We start from the raw sequence: 17,278 nt of genomic DNA on the forward strand, positions 1-17,278 counted from the left end.
ACTTTAAAGAACATTGAGAGGTAACTTGATCCCTAAGTGTCTATACAGGAAGAAAAGATGTGATTTGGCTCTTTTTAATCTAGTGGGGACCAAAGACCTACATGGCTGTGATCTAAAGCTAGGAAAAGACAAACTGAAAATAAGGTGCATACAGTTTGACAGTCAAGGTAATTAAGCAGTAGTTTGGTAAGAGGTGTGGTAGGCTCTTCATGAGTTACTTTTTAAAATCAAGACTGAATGTTTCTTTAAAAGTCATGCTTTGCTTCAGCTACAAAATGTTGGAAATTACTGTGTGAAACAACTGTTGTATGATGTAGAGTCTTGCCTATAGTCTTTTCTAAAAAAAAAAAAAAGTTGAGTATACTCAACAGAGAAGGTTTCATATAAAGTGTAGAAATTTCTATCAAATACAGGTTAAATTGCATTGGCAGAGACAGTGAGATAGCAGTTTTATTCCTGTCTTTAACCCCAATACAAAACAGTTTAAAAGAATTGGGTTATCATCTGTCATTCCTCAGTGAAATCTCTGGTTTTGACTACTGTTGCTTAATGCTTGGAAGATGAATACAAGCATTAAGCAGACAGATAATGTATTGTTTTCATCATGCTATTGGAGGATATCAGATGACTTTGGGAAAATACAGAAAAATAACTTGATTCTAACAAAAGTCAAAGTAATTTGCTTGCACAGGTTGAAAAAACCCAAATGAATATGAAAGCTCCAAACAAATTATTGAGTATCATTAATATAAAAGAAGAGAAAGGTTTCTTGAATTTTATTTTACATGAAACATATTGATTTTCCTGAGGAGAGACATACCTGGACTACATAATTTTTAAATCAGTAGTCAAAGAAGAGTATTTTAACCACAGAACAGCCTCCAAAAATAGAATCTTTCAAATTTAGAAAAGAAATACTCCCCACTCCCCTATTTCCTGTATTTTCTTATGAGAATTTGACATTTACAACAAGCTGCTTCAACATAGATAAATATAATCAAAAGATTCCCATCTTTTCAAGCAAGGATGTATTTTTTATGCTTCATTACTTTAAGAATTCTTTCAGGCCTGAATCCTTTTGCTCTTTCATGGAATAAATTCACTGGGGAATATAGACATGGAGGTGGAGACTGGAATTTCACACCTTGTGACAACCTGAACCGATGACTTGATATACATGTATCATTTTATTTTTCCACTAAAAATCTTGCCAAAAAGTAACATAATCCCTGAGGCAGGCAATTTTTTTTCCTTTCTTAACTCAAGTACTGAGAGGATAAAATATTAGTGACTAACTCAGGCAATGCAGTGATATATCTGCCAAATCACTAGGACAAATAAATAAAAAATTATGCTGGTTTGGGAGGGGACATTGACATTCTACTGTGGAATTTTTAAAAGAAATTGTTTCATATCCATCAAGATATATCCTGTTAGCCAATGAAAAATACTCTTGAGTATTAAACAAAATGTAACCCCTTCCTTAAATCAGAATTCTGAATATATAGCTAGTTAGCTAAAAGATCTCAAATAATAATAACTGGATAATTAATGTTATGAGGAAAAGTGAAATCTGGAGCAAAAACTCACCTTGCTGAACACCATATGAATGGTTTCTAAAACTAGATTTTAAATATTTAACTTCTAGGCAAATTGAAAGAATGGTCCTTAGTACTGTATGGAACATCCATCCAGCCTTACTCACCAAGAAATGATTTTCCAAAAGTGGAAAGAGTGCGCTCTAGTCCACTCGAAGACCCTACAGAAGATTATGGAACAGATGACTATTCAGGTACGTTCTTTGAAGTATCATTCATTTACTCTGATTGTGCATTTATTGAACACATAATGGGTTGAAGGAGTAACTTGAGACTCTGCATATATAAAATGTTTCTGTCATAGGACTTTATATTGTCAATATATGATCAGATATTGTCAAGACTCCTGGCTTGCTTACTTGATATGTTCCCTCTTCTACATTTCGTGCCTCTTGATCTTTTTGCATTAATTCAGGACTAGGATTCTGATCCCACAGCAGGGTCTATGGTCTTTCTTGTCTGGGAAACAATTACATGGTGCTGAAATACTAAAATAAACTAATTCATTTATTTTAAATTAAATAACTAATATTAGTCAAACAGAAACATCCAGAATATCCATATCTGAATATTCCATCCAGAAACATCCATCCAAACAGAATATCCATAATCAATATAATGAACCTTTCATGGATTTTCTCTGACTAGAAGAAAAAAGTTATATTTATATTTCATTTAATTAGTTAGAATTGCAGTGGCAAAACTGATAATAATTATGCAGGATTTATAGTAACTGTATATAGAAAAATTAATATTCTGAGGCTAAAACATGGTGCTGACAGAATGTCTACTAAAAAAAAGTTACACAGGATTTTCTCATAGGGGGATGGGAGTAGTGGGAGTTAAGTGAAATTGTTTCTTAAATTAAGATCAGAATTACTTGTTTCATTATTTAAAGATATATATATATTACCCTTATGAGTTTGTAAGCATATAGTTATAGAATTTTACAGTACAGTTAACATACTATGAAGAATGCACTTTTTAATATATGTATATATAAATATATATACATGCACACAAACACACATATATATGAATAACATTATCTTATACATCTCTTCCATAGAAAGCTTTCAGAAGGAAAAGAAAGCATTTGGAAGGAAGAGAGCTATTCAGGCATGGACTGGATAGATGTCTCTCTGGTGTCCATTTCAGTCATCACCACCATAATGTAGAAGGGGAAGATGGAGGAGAAAATAGGTTAACAGAAATTACAGAGTTGGGAAAGAGATTCAGAGCTTTGGCTGTTTATTGCAGGGAAAGTGAAGAGCAGAGTTTGAGGTTTAATGTAAAATAGTGGATCCCAGCTCTAGGGAACTATGTGAATCACCTAAAGACAGTTACCTCAGCTTGCTCATGTGCCATAATATCAACAATGTGTAACTTGTATCTCTGATGTAAAGGTTGCTAACTTCTTATGCTTTTGTTGTATGAAACAAACTCACTTTACTTCAAGTTTGCCTGATGTTAAGAGGAATCTCGAGGGGGCTGGCAAACTCAAAGCACTTCATTCACCAGAGAGCAATGATCCTAAAATAGTTATGAGTTTACCTGCATGCCCTGTTCCCCATATGTTCTCCTCCCCTTTACGGCAGGAGTCAACAGTCCTCTCCTCCCTTAGCTGGAAAGACCTATTTGAAAACTGTAAACATGAGGTTCAGGTGAGATGGAAGATTAGTTAGCTAAGGCATGTAGCAGCACAGAGGGAAGCTAGTCTGGACCCTGGGGACTGGTTCACTTTGTTTGTGGTAGCTGCCTGGACCAATTGTCACCCATTCAGTAACCAGAGTAGCCACTAATCATGTTATTTGTCATTTATGTTGACCTGCTTGTGATGATGATGTTGCTAATCATTCCTTATTATGAATTCCAGAAGCCTTTGGACATCTCTGAATAAAAAGCAAAATTATTTGTTACTCATTAGGAAAGCATATGTTTGGATGCAGAAATAGTTTCTGATAGATTCTATAGTGGATGCCATGCTTGCTAAAATATTATAAATCACTGTGGGTAGTTACTGAGGCCCAGATCTGCAAAAGTCTTCAGATACTAAAATCCTTCTCTTTTCAGTGGAGCCAAATTACTATTTGGACTTCAGATCACATAGGGAAACAGAGTAATTGCATTCTGCATTAAAATATTGTGTTTTAAAGGGTGCCAAGTACTGAATGAGAAGTGTTCCCCCCCCCCCCCCCCGGATTTTTGGTTTTATTATAGGTCCCTGCAATACAGAATGCAGTAAAGTAGGGTGTGATGGGCCAGGACCAGATCATTGTACTGACTGTCTGCACTACTACTACAAATCTAAGAACAACACACGGTAGGACCAAGAGAAAAATCTTTACTTCGTAGATTCCTTGGTGTGTATCATAAATTCCTTTCCTCTTCTCTTTGCTGCAGTCATGGATAATTTATTTTCCTCTGAATTTGACAATTTTTCTTAGGAGTTGGAAAAAAATAGCTAATCAGAATTTAAAGTACAGCTTTCAAACACCCTTCCCTGATTATTTCCTCATCTCTTGATTATTTTTCATAAGGTGGCTATATATATAACTGTGATAGCTACTACAGTTTCTGTGATTGAGTTTGTACAAGATAGGAAGAGATGTAGATGGTTAAAAACGATACCATATGACTGTCTGACAAGGCATTTGCCAGTGAGATAGCATATGCTGTAGGAAAACAAAACAGCCTATAAGAGAAGAGGCAGACTGATGCAACGCTTGGGAGGATTACATTTTAGTAAATGCGTGATCATTAGAAAAGCAGGAATGCTGAGAAATACTTCTGCTTTGCAGTCATGGTCCAGGAATTTGGTGTCAGGCTATTTCATTAACAACTCTACCTTCTCTTCCCTGCTGTCTGCAGGATCTGTGTTTCAACCTGCCCACCTGGTCACTACAATGCAGACAAGAAACGCTGTAAAAAATGCTCACCCAATTGTGAAACCTGTGTTGGAAGCCATAGTGACCAGTGCATGACCTGTAAATCTGGCTACTACCTGAATGAAGTAACCAATAGCTGTATTACCAACTGCCCCGATGGGTTTTACCTGGATAAGAGTTAGTATTTCTTATTGTTTCTTTATTGTGGGCTACAGAATTTGGTCTGGGAAGGTTGCTGGAATACTTACAAGCAAGGAAGGTGTATGTTGATGTATTTATCTCTTATCCTACTTCTCTTAATAAGTTGTTAGATGCCAAGTGTGATCAATAACCTTCTCAAAAATTAACCTGGGAATCTGCCTTGATTTTAAAAATCATGCTTTGTGGTAGGATATCTTTTCTGCTTGTGGCTGGAAGTAACAGTAGCAGAACAAGGGCAGTTCAAGAACAAGTCAGCTGTAGGACAGAGTGGGTTATTGCTACTCCAGAAAGGGATAGGCAGCACCCAAATTCTGAACATGAGGCATTCCCCATTCCCCCAAACTTAAATGCTGTGGCACCATCAAGACCTTGTGCACATAGAAGAGACAGATGAAAAATCCTGCATGGCCACTGAACTGGTGCTCTAAAAAAAAATAGAGTCCTCAGATGTAAAAAGTGCTTGTAAAAATATTTCTGGCAGACTTAAGTACCTGCAGTGATGTGATTACCCAAGAGCAGTAATTGTCTGCCATGTGAGACACCTGGCTTCAGTTTCCTCCTGAGATTGCCAAGTAGAGTGCCCATGTTTATTTTCCAGCTTTGGCTAGCAAAAATACTTAGACATATATTCAGTCATGTGCTTAAAACCCACTGACTTCAGTTAGCTTTAGACACCTGCTTAAAAGAGAAATATGTGCTTGAGAGCTTTGTTCAACTGGATACCTAAATTTTTGCTTTCTGTATCATGAAACTGTGTATTCATTTTCAAGGATTAGCAAGAGCAGGTACTAGGGTTTTTTTTCCATTTTCACTGTGGAAAACTACAGTGAAGGTAATTCCCTTCCACCCAATCAAGATGGATAGATGAAAATTTAGGATTAAATAGGAACGTCAAGTGTTTCTTCTCAGAGAGGTACATGGCATTGCAACTGTACTGGGTGTATATGGCAAGGTTTTGGTAGTGGGGGGGCTGCCAGAGTGGCTTCTGTGGGAAGAGGTAAGGGGCTGCCCTGTGCCAGACACAGCTGGTTCAACTGGCTGGGCGATGACCCCACTGTAGGCCAAAGTTGAGCCAATCAGCAAAGTTTACGGCACCTCTGTGAAAACATATTTAAGAAAGGGTAGAAAATGCTGGATGGTAAGAGGAAGAGGGAACACCAAGGTCAAAGAAAGAGGAGGAGGAGGTGCTCCATGGCGGAGCAGATATTTTGTGCAGCCCATGGAGGACCGATGCCGGAGCAGATGGATATTCCTGAAGGAACTGCCACCCATGGAGAACCCACACCAGAGCAGATTTTCCTGATTAGACTGCAGCCTGTGGAGAACCCATGCCGGAGCAGAATAGAAGTGTGGGAAAGAAGGAACATCAGAGAGACTGCTATGTACTGACCATAACCCCCTGCACCCCCCCCCCCCATGCTGCTCAGGGGAGTAGAGGAGTCAAGAGTGAAGTTGAGCCTGGGAAAAGGGGGAGGAAAGGTGTTGTTTTAATGTTTGTCTTTTTGTTTCCCACTATCTGAATTAGTAATTAATTTTTAATTTTAATTGGCAATAAATTAAGTTAATTTCCCTCAAGTCGAGTCTGTTTTGCCTGCAATGGTAATTGGTAAGTGATCTCCCTGTCTTTATCTCAACCCATGAGCATTCTCGTTCCTGTTCTTCCTATTTTCTCGCCCCTGTCCTGCTTGAGGGGTGTGTGGTGTGAGTGAGCAGCTGGGTGAGAGTTTGGCTGCTAACCAAGGCTAACCCACCACAGTATTTCAAAAGGTAGGAGGTCTGAAGACAGAAAGGGAGAGAGATCTCTTCAAGTAGGGAGGTTTTGAGATGAAAAGGCAGGTCTTAAGTAATTTATGTCTTCATTTTGTTAAGAACAGAAGTGTTTGTGCAGGTGTGTCCTTGAACACCAAATCAGGTAAGACAGGACAGGTTGCTTGTATGGAAGGCATAAGAGGTAAATTGCAGGAGGGTCACTGGAACACATTTGCATTCATCACTGTATATTGCTGCTATATGAACAGACTATTTAATTCCATATTATAAATAATCTACATTAAACACAATTATGAAGTTTTTTATCAACCTCAAAGCATGATTTTTTTGTTAGGGTACAACTATTACTTCAAATGTTTAGAAATGGTTTAAACCATTTAATGCTTGATGGGAAAAGCTAACGATAGCAGAATATAGCTATTTTACTGTAGCTTGCTGCTTCCATTCCTGATGTCAAGCTAGAAAGCAATGTCATGTAATAATTTACCTGCATAATTTTATGAAATATAACTGACCAGTTTTCTGGGCTGTTTTCTTTTTTTCCTTTGTAGATAAGATTGTTTGCCGAAAATGCAGTGAAAACTGTAAGATATGTGTTGAATTCCAAATCTGCACAGAATGCACACATGGCCTAAGGTAAGGAAACGATGGATGTAACTAAACACAAATACCTGAAGAGGCTTACCAGTCTATGGATACATAACAAAGACAGTTACATAGCTATTTAACCTTGAATGGTCCTCATTTCATGTGTTCCATTGCTGTTTAGTATTTTCTTGTGCCATTATGTGCCATTATGGCTAACAATGGATTTTTAGAAGACCTTTCATTTCAAGTAAAATAGAAGCCACAGTCATATGGAAAGCTGACTTCTTCCTTTTTTTGACCTACAGTGTGGCAGTTGAGGATTATTTTAGAAGTAGAGCTGATGAACTGTATTAATCCTTCTGATTCATTCCTGTGATAGTTAGAAACTATTTTCTTGTCTTTATTGTATGTCTTCATACATCCAATCATTCATTTATCTCAAGTATCTTAGGCTCAATTCTATTACGATATAATGTGCACTTATATTAAACAGCAGTGGATATTTTTTCTTGGTAGGGGGACAATAATTCCTGAACTGAGAGATAAAATCCACAAAGAAGCAGCACACATTTCAAGCTCCTTTGTGAATGAATTATCTTTTGTTCCAAGCAGCAAAGGTCAAAAATCTTATAAAATTCATAAAGGACTGTATGCTGGCTTTATGACACTAAAAATATGAAATCTGTAGGGGTTCTTTCAGAATACAGATGTTCTATGAATGTTTTAACATTGAGCTTTTACCCTCTGTCAAAGTGGATTTTCATCTTTCAGTTAGTAAAAGCTAAATGTTGTTTCCACAACATCGATAGCTAGATTCCTTTACAAAATGTAAAGGAATTTTAATTTCTCTGTATTTACATTGCATTTAGATTTTTTTTAAGTGCCTGCACAATTCTTATTACAAACATATCTATTTTTTAAAAGTGACCTTTTAAAGAGGAAGTATGATCTAATGGGAAGGAAAGCATGGAATCAAATCAGAACATCAGTCTATTTACACTCTCTGTGAAATAGGAGTATCTACTTCCCTCTTAAAATGCAATTAAATTTGCAATCCATATTAAGATTTTAGAGAATTTTAACAGACTCAGCATGGCATTCTGTGTATCTGAGAAATCAGATTAGTAAAGTAGCAATTTAGAAGTTCCTACAATAGGCAAAATATATCAGAAGACTCAAGATTACCACTTTGCAACTTTATAGGACATGGTCTCTAAAAAAAAAAAAAAGCTATGGCCACATTTTCTTTATTTCTCAGGAAATGAGATTATGTAGTTCCCTGTCAATTAAAGCAAACATTAGCTTGTAGCAACATTGAAGAAAGGGGACAAGCCTATTCTGCACGAGAAGACAAAGAGAAACTGAAGGAAAAAAAACCACCCGAGAAGAACCCAAATTTCATGTTTTCTTGGGCAATATTAACAATCTGAGACTGTTTTTGGTAATGTTTATAAAGAATACTGTGTGGGTGTGACAAATAAATGGAGCCTTGCAGGACATGCATTTCATATTCCCCAGTTGTTCAACACTTGCTGCACTTTCTTGGCAGAGTTATCTACGGGCAGGGCACTGGATGGGACTTGGGAGACCTGGATTTGAGTTCTGATCCTTTAACTAAAAGCCTATTAACTAAAAGCCCATTAACTAAACTTGGGCAAATCATTAGTTTTTTCCATCTGTAAAAACATGATAATTCTACCTGCCTTGTAAAGTACTTTGAGATGTGTGGCTGAGGAAAAATAATAATCAAGCAGGTTTTGCTGCTTTTGTTGAATTACTAATTTAAGCTATTTTTCTTTCCAAACTGGGATCATATGCACTCCTGAAAATTTCCAGTAGTGCTGAGCACACACAACTTTTATTGGATCCAGTCTGTAAAAGAAGATTAACATCCACTTTGGGTGGTACTCCCTAGAGCTACAGGGCATTTTTAGAGATATGGCTAAATTGGATGAAAGCTGAGATTCCACAGAAGATGGCAAACATGTCAGAGAAGTCCTAGCTTAAGAAACCCCTCCCTGCTCTAGGCACCTTATAACATGAAAGCTACTTAGAGAGAAGCATGGAAATGTGACTCTTTATGCTATCCTTTTTTCTGTTACTCACTATTTTGTACTATCACTCAAAAGTGCCTGCAGGCAGAATACCTCTTGCTGTAATCTTGACAAATCTCCTAACCTATGCAGAACTGGTATTCAGTTAAGACAGGTATTCAGTTCAGAAAGAAAACTGCTATTACAGAAAGAGGTGATTACCACTGTGAATCTATTCTTAGCTTGTGCTGTAGCATGGCATCAGGAGATGCTGCTGGTCTTTCAAGAGAAGCAAGCATGAAATCTTGTTAACAAGTCCTTTAGCATTTGTTTTTAATGCAGCGGTGCTGCTCCTGTGCCAAATTCCTCATGGGCAATTGTGTTTTACATGCCTGATTTTTCAGTATTCTTTGGCATTGTTTATTTTTTTTCTGTCCTCTTCTACTTGGTAGTATTTACTATGACTTTGTAAACAGCTGTTGTATTTCACCATAGGCAAAACTGCATTTCATTCCCACTTGAAGTGATTACCGTCTCTAAATTTATAAAATATGACCAATGAAAGAAGCCGGTGAACCCTAATATTTGAGTTGTTCTTTTAATAAAAGAGAACTACTGATTTGTGAATGAGCTTCTTGTCTTCTGTTGCTGTTATCTGCTCAGAGCTCAAGCACTATGCTTTTTTTCCTTTTTACAATAGTTTGCATGGCACCAAATGTGCTATCCACTGTGAAGAAGGAAAATATCATAATGGTAGGGAATGTGAGCCGTGTCACCATTCCTGTGCGACGTGTGCAGGTACCTCCCTGACATTTATTTGCATTTTTTTCTTTCCTCTATATTTTTACCTCTGATTTTATTTTACTATACATAGTTACAGTACAGCATGATTCCTGACATATAAAATCTTTATTCTCTTGGTAGTTCTTTAATATATTTTAAGTATGGCAGACTTTCAGCTAATATGAAAATCTACATTTTCTAGTTGAAAATGCACATACACTCATTTCTTTGCTTTTAATGGAGCTCATTCTAATTTCTAGTCATGCCCTCCATTTTCTTTCTGGAAAAAAGGAATGATTGATAAATTCTGTGACAGCTTTAGAACTACCAATATCATATTCTTTCAGAAAAAGATATACTGAAATTATGTAGTTTATTCTGAAATTATGTAGTTTATTCTAACCATGTATCTTTACTGCTTGATATTACTGTTCGCAATACATAGCGGCAGAAAGGAAGTAAGGTAAGTAGGACATGGCCTCTAAAATTATGATAAGATTTTGTTACAGTTAGAGATGGTGTCTGTTAGACAATAGTAGGAACTAGCTAGTAATGCAGTGTATTTTCTCTCTGGTTTAAGGTGCTGGAGTAGATGCTTGTATAAACTGCACACAGGGTTATTTTATGGAAGATGGAAGATGTGTGCAATCCTGTAGTAGTGGTTATTACCTTGATCACTCTACTGAAAGTAGATACAAAACCTGCAAAAGGTATGATCAGTTCTTCAGTGGCTAATATATGTCTCTAATGTTTGGCAGCATATCAGTTATTATTGTGTATGAAAAGATAAATAATAGTTATGAGAACATAAAACTGCTGACATAAAAAAATAGGAAAAATATATTGCATACTAAGCAAATGAAGGAAAAGGGTATTTATTTATTTATTTACCTCATTTATTTATTTATTTTATTTTATGTCAATTATATTAATGCAGGTCTTTAAAAAGTGGTTTTTTTTCTTGTGCATGTATGTGTGTCCTTCACTTTAAAAAGCTTGTAGCGAGAATCTGAGTAGATATGCATAGGAATGTAGAATTTACAGATCTAGCAGAGGAACTGTGTTTCTCAATAACAAACCAAAAAAGTCAAACTCGGATTTTTAACTGGAAGTTAATTGCTATTCATAAGGACTATTTCAGCTGACTATTCCAGAATAGCTCATCTAACTCAGTGTACAAATGGGTGGATAAGTCTTGGACAAAGTTGTGTTATACAAGGAAGGGACATTTTTTTTCTATTTTGTTTTTCCTTAAACAAATACTACAGGCCCTTTGGAATAATTTATTATTGGCTTGCATTGAGTTCAGGGAAGGAACGGAATCACAATTTGTTAGATTTTTCCACAGAAAACCCAATCAATACACAAAACATGATGCAGCCAGAAGGGTGATGAAAGGACTGGGCAGCAGGCCAGTCTTTTCCATCCTGTGGCTTTGAGCTCATCCCTTGCATGGATACACAATCCATTTAATATCTTTGTTGATTACTTCTGCTTCTGCATAATTCCAAAATGCTACAGTAATGCATCTATTTAATTTTAAAAAGTGTGAATAAAGAGTGGTTGGAAGAAAGAAGCAGGACTGGGTTGCAGGAGTAGGTGGTGGTGGTTGTTGTTGTTATGATTTATTATAACAGCTGATACAGTTGAAAACAGCAAACAAGTCCTTTGCAGTAAACAAGAGGTATCTTGAACTCTTGCATTTGGTGAGTGGCCATAAGGTCAACCTCTGCTGCTGTCTTTCAGGTGTGATGCCAGCTGTTTGGATTGCAGCGGTCAAGGAGACAGAAACTGTACAAGCTGTCCAAGTGGCTTTAACCTAGACACTGGTGTCTGCGTAGTGGGAACAATCTGCAAGGATGGTGAGTGCAATTCTCTGAAAAGATCAATTTTATCACTTCCAGCTTCTTTTTTTATATGTATTGGGTTGGTTCAGTCTTTCTTTTGTTATATTCTTGATCTGAGGTCAACATATTTCTTAATGTTTTAAGGTTTATGAAAAGGAGAAAACTACATTAGTGTGTATCAATAGGATTAGTCACACTTTACCTGAATTTTCAAAAAATAATTCCCTCCCTGCAACAACCTACTTTTCCTTCATTATTTGTTTTTTAAGTCATTGCTTTCAAAAGAATTTTTATATGAAGACCCTAGTATACTGTCAATAGAATCACATTTATCTATTTTGCCATTTTAAACTGTGAAAATGCTGATAAGTAAAAATTATTTTAAGTATCTGTACTATTGCTTGAATTATGTGAAAGGGTAGCAAGAGGAAAAAAAGGGTTTTGAATAGGAAGCACTCAATTTGTGATAGAGACTAGAACTTTCTTCAAGTTCTCTGAGGCAACCAAGATATCATTCTTACTGGAAAGGATTGGCTTAATTATTCAGTACTATTCATTCCTTTCAAATGTCACAGTTATACAAACACTTAGATAATGTCATGCTTCCCTAAAAGTGTTGCTATGTGAATTACTTGTCGATGCAGTCCAACTAGTACAGTCCAACAGGAAAATCATACCAGAACAAAGCCTGGTGTTAAAAAGTGTGAAAAATATCCAACATCAAAAGTAGTAAAAGCTAACATTGACTCTTGGGTCCAGCTCACTCCATTTGGATTTAATAAAAGTTTTATTAAAAAAAAAAAAAAAAAAGAGGCAGGGCTGAGTCTTGTTTCTGTGGACCTTTACAGCTCCTGATGGTTTTTAGGCCTTCAAACTTTGAAAAGTATCCTGTCCAGTGTAAAGTCACATTACAGGTACAGAAGTAAACCAGTCATGAGATCTCTTCATATCAGGACATTAGAAAAAGTGTCACTGTAATCTAGAACTAGTCCAGAGAAGGTCAGATATAGATGGACAAATGAAAAGCAAGTTTAATGTTATGAGCTTTTGGGCAACCACAGTCTCAGTAATATATTGCAGTTCAATACTGCAGTGCAAACATTTGTCATATCAGTTTGGTATTTAATATGCTAGGATAAATCTGTCCTCATTTGTACATATGTTATGGTTTAACCCCAGTAGGCAGCTAAGCACCACACAGCTGCTCATTCACTCCCCCCACAAATGGGATAGGGGAGAGAATTGGAAGGGTAAAAATGAGAAAACTTGTAGGTTGAGATAAAGACAGTTTAATAGGGAAAGCAAAGCTGCACGCGCAAGCAAAGCAAAACAAGGAATTCATTCACTACTTCCCGTCAGCAGGCAGGTGTTCAGCCATCTCCAGGAAAGCAGGGCTACATCACGTGCAATAGTTACTTGGGAAGACAAACACCATCACTCCGAATGTCCCCCCCTTCCTTCTTCTTCCCCCAGCTTTATATGCTGAGCATGAAGTCATATGGCATGGAATATCCCTTTGGTCAGTTGGGGTCAGCTGTCCCAGCTGTGTCCCCTCCCAACTTCTTGTGCACCCCCAGCCTACTCACTGGGGGGGGCAGAGTGAGAAACAGAGAAGGCCTTGACTCTGTGTAAGCACTGCTCAGCAACAGTTAAAACATTCCTATGTTATCATTAACAATGTTTTGGTACACAAATCCAAAACATAGCCCCATACAAGCTACTATGAAGAAAATTAATTCTATCCCAGCCAAAAATAGTACAATGTACAATCTCAAGCGACTCCAGAGAGTTTGCAGAAAGAAATATCACTGAGGGTGGAAGTTACTTTCTTAGTCTATGTACAGCAGAAAGAGTTCAGGTGAAAGAAGTCTGTATGCCTGAAATTCCCACCTTTATCTTTGACATTTTATATAGTGCTTTTTTTGCCACATGCAAGCAAATGCTCTGCTCTTCCCCCAGTGTAAATACTGTTGATGAATATGAATTCAGATATGAAGTGGCATTAGAGCAAAATGCACAGAAATACGATGTATTGATGTGTTACAAAACTACTTATTCTTGAACAGAATTGAGGAGGTCCTGTGCACTGAACATTTTTATTGCAGTATCCAAGTCAGAGAGGTTATACCAAAATTATGTGAGCTATCATTATTTCTCAACTCATGGGCCTGTATGCTTACTTTGGATACATGTGTAGTTGCCCAAGACCAAGAATGCTCCATCTCACTGCTGTTTCCCCCACTCTTCCCTGTGCAATTGCCATGGAAGGCAATTGCATGTGGGCCATAAGGCAATTGCAGTGCACCATACTGGATCTCACCACATGCTGTCCACAGTCTAGGGTAGTCAAGGAAAATAAAGAAGTCTTTTTTTTTTTTTTTTTCTGTAAGTTACCAGGTGTGGAGGGTCTCATTTCACTGCCTGACAATCAAGCACTGGTTACGTGCCTAACTCATTCTATAGGATTTGCATTTGTTGAGAATGTTTTATTCTTTTTCTGTGATTTGACTGTTTTATTCTTTTTTTTTTTTCATAAAAACTGAGGAAAAAACCCCCCTCCTTTGCTGTAAATATCACTGTTTTCTAATTATTCTTTCTAATCTATTTTTCCTTTTCACAAATGGATGCCAATCATTCCCTGTTGGACCACACAATATTTCTTCCTGAAAAAAAATGCTGTTGACTGAAATTCCTTTTGATGGACCGAATTTCCTACTTCTGAATGGTCTCTTCAACCAAATCTGCCTGTCTGACCAATTAAACCTTCCTCCATTGTACACAACATGCTCTCCAAATCTTCAACTTCCCCTCCTCTTATTGCTGCCCTCTGGAAGCCACGGAAGAGTCCTGGGCTGAGGGAGGATTCTGTATGCTGGTGAAAAAGAACAATCTGTGCCAGCGGAAAGTGCTTCAGCAACTGTGTTGCAGAACATGTACACACAAGGGGTGAACTGACACCTCCCAGAGTCCTCTTGCTCCTGTAGACTTATAGATTAATCGATATTATTGAAAAAGGTTAAAAAGAAGAAATGGGGGGGGGGGGGGGGGGCAAGCCACCTCTCTCTCTCCCTCCTCTTTGTCTGGGGAGATGGTGAACTGTTTGTTGGAACTTAAATGGAAAAACTACAACATGCCTACCTTTAATAACTGGGTGTTTAGAGCTGAGCATCCAGGATCACAGAGTCAGTATTGTGTCACCAAAGCATTTGATGCCAAAATTACAGTTTAACTCATTATTTGATTTCCTGTCAACTTTAGGATTATTCCTGTTTTTTTGGAGATCCTCTTTCTTTTTCTATTTGTTTCCCCTTCAAGATGTTTAAAGAGTGTTTCAAAAATGCAACACATGTTTACATGAATTAAAACTAAACAACACAAAAATGTTTTCATCAGTCTTTTTTGTGCTATATATAGCGACAGGGGGTACTTAAGGAAATGAGTCCCTGAAGGAATCAGAAACATTGTTAGACTAAGTTCTGCACCTTTTTTAACAGTATTACAAACAAAAGGTCATTTCTAAACACATTTCTTTCTTACTTCCTCTACTGTGTGCTGTTTTTTGTATCACATGAAGTATGTATATATGCTTTTCAAAAATGGCTTTTTGGGTCATATAGATTTGATCTTTAGACAGCTAGCTCATTAACAGATATTCTAGGAATTTTCTTTTATTTGACAATTAAAGAATTTTAATTAATTTGACAATTATAAAATTGTCAAAGCTATTTCAAATAAACTTTTTAAAAAACTCACCATTGTTCCTGTTTGAACAAATTCAAAAGATACTATTCCTCTTGGTTTGCATAAAAAAGAGTAATGTATATGCTAAAAAATCAGAAAACATCGGTAACGTGTAAGGAGGCTCATTTCTCAATATAACATTATTAACTATATTTTAATGCTTTCAAAGATTAACATTATAGATGTAAAATATATAGATATATATTCATAATTGAGATTGAATTGTGTAATGGATTGTAAAGAATTTGTTTGGATACTTGCAAATGCCTCTAATGCTATTATAGGGAAGAAATTGATAGCTGTTTTCTTTTAAAAAACGGACACATTGTTAAATCCAAATTCATTTTTACTGGAAAAAAATACTGTACATGTGGAAAATGTTCAGTTGTTATTTGTAAAATAGAGTAGTTCTGTTGTAATTGATACTGTCCAAAATCAATGTTATTCCATATTTTATTTTTTCTATTGAATTAACCTAAATCCCTGTTGATAATCTATAAGTAAAATATCTCTAGTGAAGGGCAAAGATAGCTTTATGGCATAGAGCACTTTGATGCTACATAGAAGTCATTGAAACAAAGTGGGAAGGTAGGGATGTTTATTTTTATTGAGGTTTTGGGATTTTTTAAGTAAGTGGTAGAATTTATGAGAGCAGAAATGTCTGGTTTCCATGGAGTACACCTTTCATGTAGTAGCAGTACATCCATGTCTGAACCTTGGTGTACAATAGCATTAGCTTCTTCCCACCCATAAGAGTTTGTGATGAGACTAATCTCTTGCATGCTTAGGATTAAAAGGTCAGACACATAAATACCTAATGGCTCAGTTTAGGAGAAAAGTATCAGTTTTGCACTCATATGTGGCCATTTATGCAGTGAGCTATCGGTGCCTGTTCATTTGCCAATGCACACATTCAGTCAACCTCAAATCACAACACTGGACTGTGTACTTGCAAATGGCAGGCTGTCCTTCCCATTAGATCAAGAGGACTCTGTATAGACTCAGCTATGACCGCTTCGGGATCAGAGCCTTGATTGGCATTAGCTGATACGCTCATTCATTGCCCCACTTAATCCTACAATCTGAATGGAGACCAAATTGCCAACTCATCTACAGAAGTCTTATATTCAGATGAAGTTTTAAGCACATTTGCTGAAACCGTGTAAGGAAGTTTATGAACAACTGCTTTTCAGCCAATGGTTTTCAACCTTATACATCTTGCTATCACTAACTTTGTTTTAAAACAAACAATTAGGCCATTGTTCTCAGTTTTGCTGTCACTCCTGGGAGTAAGTGTAGGTGCGACAGCATGCCTTCAGCAATAGTTTGGTAAAACCACAACAGGAAAAAAAGGTTGGCCTAATCCTTACACTGATACTGTATGAAGAGCTGCTTCATTCAGCTCCCACCCCACCTTCATTTTCCGATTGGTGTGAGAAATTCAATCAATTGTAATGTCTTGTGTTGTCAAGATTTCATCTTTGGATGGGTAACATACAAAATAATAACATAATAAATTCATAATAATTCAAAGCCACAATAAATTCAGAGCCAAACGAGTCTGCTCTACAGAAAGTATCTCTACATTTTGAGCTGTGAAGCCTCACAACAAGCAAATGTTGAACTGAGTTTTAGACTGAAAAACAGGACTTTCTAGTGTCAGCTCAAAAATCTTTGAACATAGTTATTTGTTAATGCCTTAATAGCAGTGGCCAGATGCAAGCAGTATTAATAAACAGCACTGTATCTAGTACTTATACAAGTGGATCACTGCAGCAATGGGATTCAAATTGAAGGAAACTAGTTTGCTCCCAACTTAGGATAAGTTA

General features: G+C 36.8%; 1 protein-coding gene across 3 annotated transcripts in view; it reads left to right on the forward strand.

Moving 5' to 3' along the window:
- LOC140650981 (proprotein convertase subtilisin/kexin type 5-like) overlaps positions 1 to 15,360 on the forward strand; it is a 262,110-nt gene extending 246,750 nt beyond the window's left edge. For 2 of the 3 annotated variants that reach the window (XM_072859926.1, XM_072859927.1), the window contains 8 exons: positions 1,649 to 1,792; positions 3,819 to 3,921; positions 4,470 to 4,663; positions 7,009 to 7,093; positions 9,779 to 9,876; positions 10,442 to 10,571; positions 11,608 to 11,723; positions 14,543 to 15,360. In XM_072859926.1, the coding sequence (XP_072716027.1) occupies positions 1,649 to 1,792; positions 3,819 to 3,921; positions 4,470 to 4,663; positions 7,009 to 7,093; positions 9,779 to 9,876; positions 10,442 to 10,571; positions 11,608 to 11,723; positions 14,543 to 14,658 (986 nt within the window). In that variant the 3' untranslated portion in view covers positions 14,659 to 15,360. Of the gene's footprint in view, positions 1 to 1,648; positions 1,793 to 3,818; positions 3,962 to 4,469; positions 4,664 to 7,008; positions 7,094 to 9,778; positions 9,877 to 10,441; positions 10,572 to 11,607; positions 11,724 to 14,542 lie in introns of those variants that run through there. The other variant, XM_072859928.1, reaches the window with a different exon arrangement.
- The last annotated feature ends 1,918 nt before the right edge of the window (positions 15,361 to 17,278 follow it).

The sequence above is a fragment of the Ciconia boyciana genome, chromosome 4, assembly GCF_034638445.1.
Source record: "Ciconia boyciana chromosome 4, ASM3463844v1, whole genome shotgun sequence".
Taxonomy (NCBI): domain Eukaryota; kingdom Metazoa; phylum Chordata; class Aves; order Ciconiiformes; family Ciconiidae; genus Ciconia; species Ciconia boyciana.